Source organism: Atta cephalotes, assembly GCF_000143395.1.
Source record: "Atta cephalotes unplaced genomic scaffold scaffold02788, whole genome shotgun sequence".
Taxonomy (NCBI): domain Eukaryota; kingdom Metazoa; phylum Arthropoda; class Insecta; order Hymenoptera; family Formicidae; genus Atta; species Atta cephalotes.
This window is the reverse complement of record NW_012132852.1, coordinates 1-1,717: the sequence shown is the minus strand read 5'-3', so window position 1 is coordinate 1,717 and position 1,717 is coordinate 1. Positions and strand designations below refer to the sequence as shown.

Here is a 1,717-nt window from a genome sequence, read left to right as displayed (position 1 = left end):
AATATACATGTAACAATTTAATCACTTTTCAGAAACAACACGTTACGATACATAATATTGGTAGCGATAACATGTGCGTTTGTCATTATGTCTTCGCTGTTTACTGACTTTAGACACAAGAAACTAAAGTACAGGGAATGGATACCATTTGACTATTCATCTTATGTGGTATTTTGTTTTGCATACGCTCAACAAATGATAACTGCATGTCATAGCGCCATCGTAAATGTCGCAATAGATAGTCTCATGTGCGGATTCTTGATACACATATGTTGTCAAATTGAAATCTTGAAATATCGCCTAAAAAAATTTTTGGACAAGCAACTTATTCTGGGTTATTGCATATGCCATCATAATCGAATTTTTGAGTTAGTTATTATTTAAATGCCGGAAAATTATATATATCATTCAACATTGCTACTATGTGTGAGTTATTTAACAAAACTGTGGTGGAAATCATATATCTCCTTAATTTCTATTTTCATTGATTATAAAAAAAATTAAACAAAATTTATATAATTTTGGAATGACTAATATAATTGCAAAATCATCAAAATATATTTTACTATTTATACTGTTTATTCATATTGTATAATTCATATTGTTTTAAATATAATTGTCTAATATAATTATATATTGCATACTGATTTTTACCATGTTTTTATCACGATATTTAGTATGAACATTTTTATTAGTGCTTTATTAATACTTTAATCTGTTAATTAGTTCTCGTATATATGTCATGAATTAGTTTATAATTCTTGATTCCAATCTATGATATTTGCAATAACATTGATCTTTATATCCTCTAAACTATCTTTAGACTCTTTAAACTATTATTTATATGCTTAATATATATAAATATTATGACTTTATGTAAATAAAATCTTGATTGCAGGTTTGCGCAGATAGTGAATATAAAATTTACCAAAATAATCGGATTTCAATTTATAGCAAGTATGATGATATTTTGTTCAAATTTGTACCAACTGACTAAATCAACTTTAAATGCGGATCATTTTTCGTTAATTTTATATACAGGCTGTATGTTAACGCAGATATTTATTTATTGCTGGTTTGGAAACAAAGTTAAATTAAAGGTAGGCCTAAAGATTATTAGAAACAATAAATATATAATTATATTAAATATTATATTCCATAGAGTCTTCAATTAGTAGATAGTATTTTTCAAATGGAGTGGCCAATCATGGACAATAGTGTAAAAAAGAGCTTATTAATAATTATGAAACGTGCAATGATACCCATTGAAATTTCTACTGTATATATCCTGACCATGAATCTGGATTCCTTTGTAGCGGTCAGTATAAACATTTATCTTAATGTATAAAATATAATTTGCCTAAGTAATTTTAAAGTACCTTAAAAATTTCATTGCTGCTTATAACAACGCACCGTGCAATATATTTAATTATCAATAAATAAAGTCACGTTTCATAAATTCACTAATCACTTTTATAAATTTGCTTGTATAAATTATTATTGATCTATATATAAATATTATTGTACTTGTAATAATCATAAGTTAATTTTTTATTATTTCAGTTGCTTAAAACCTCATACTCTGTTTATAATTTATTAACGCAAGTACAATAAAAATAAAAATTAAAAATTAAGTAAAATGAAGTGTATTTTAGATTAAGTAGCACAAAACAATTATAAATAAATGGTAATAAGATTGTAATAATTCTAATACTTA

At 24.7% G+C, this 1,717-nt stretch overlaps 1 protein-coding gene across 1 annotated transcript; it reads left to right on the top strand.

The window, feature by feature from the left end:
* Positions 1–1,046: 1,046 nt before the first annotated feature.
* Positions 1,047–1,605, top strand: LOC105625555 (odorant receptor 33a; the record flags this gene model as incomplete). Its single annotated transcript, XM_012206876.1, has 3 exons — positions 1,047–1,100; positions 1,163–1,318; positions 1,564–1,605. Coding segments are annotated over exons 1-3 (252 nt in total), but the record flags the coding sequence as incomplete, so codon positions are not given.
* Positions 1,606–1,717: the final 112 nt, after the last annotated feature.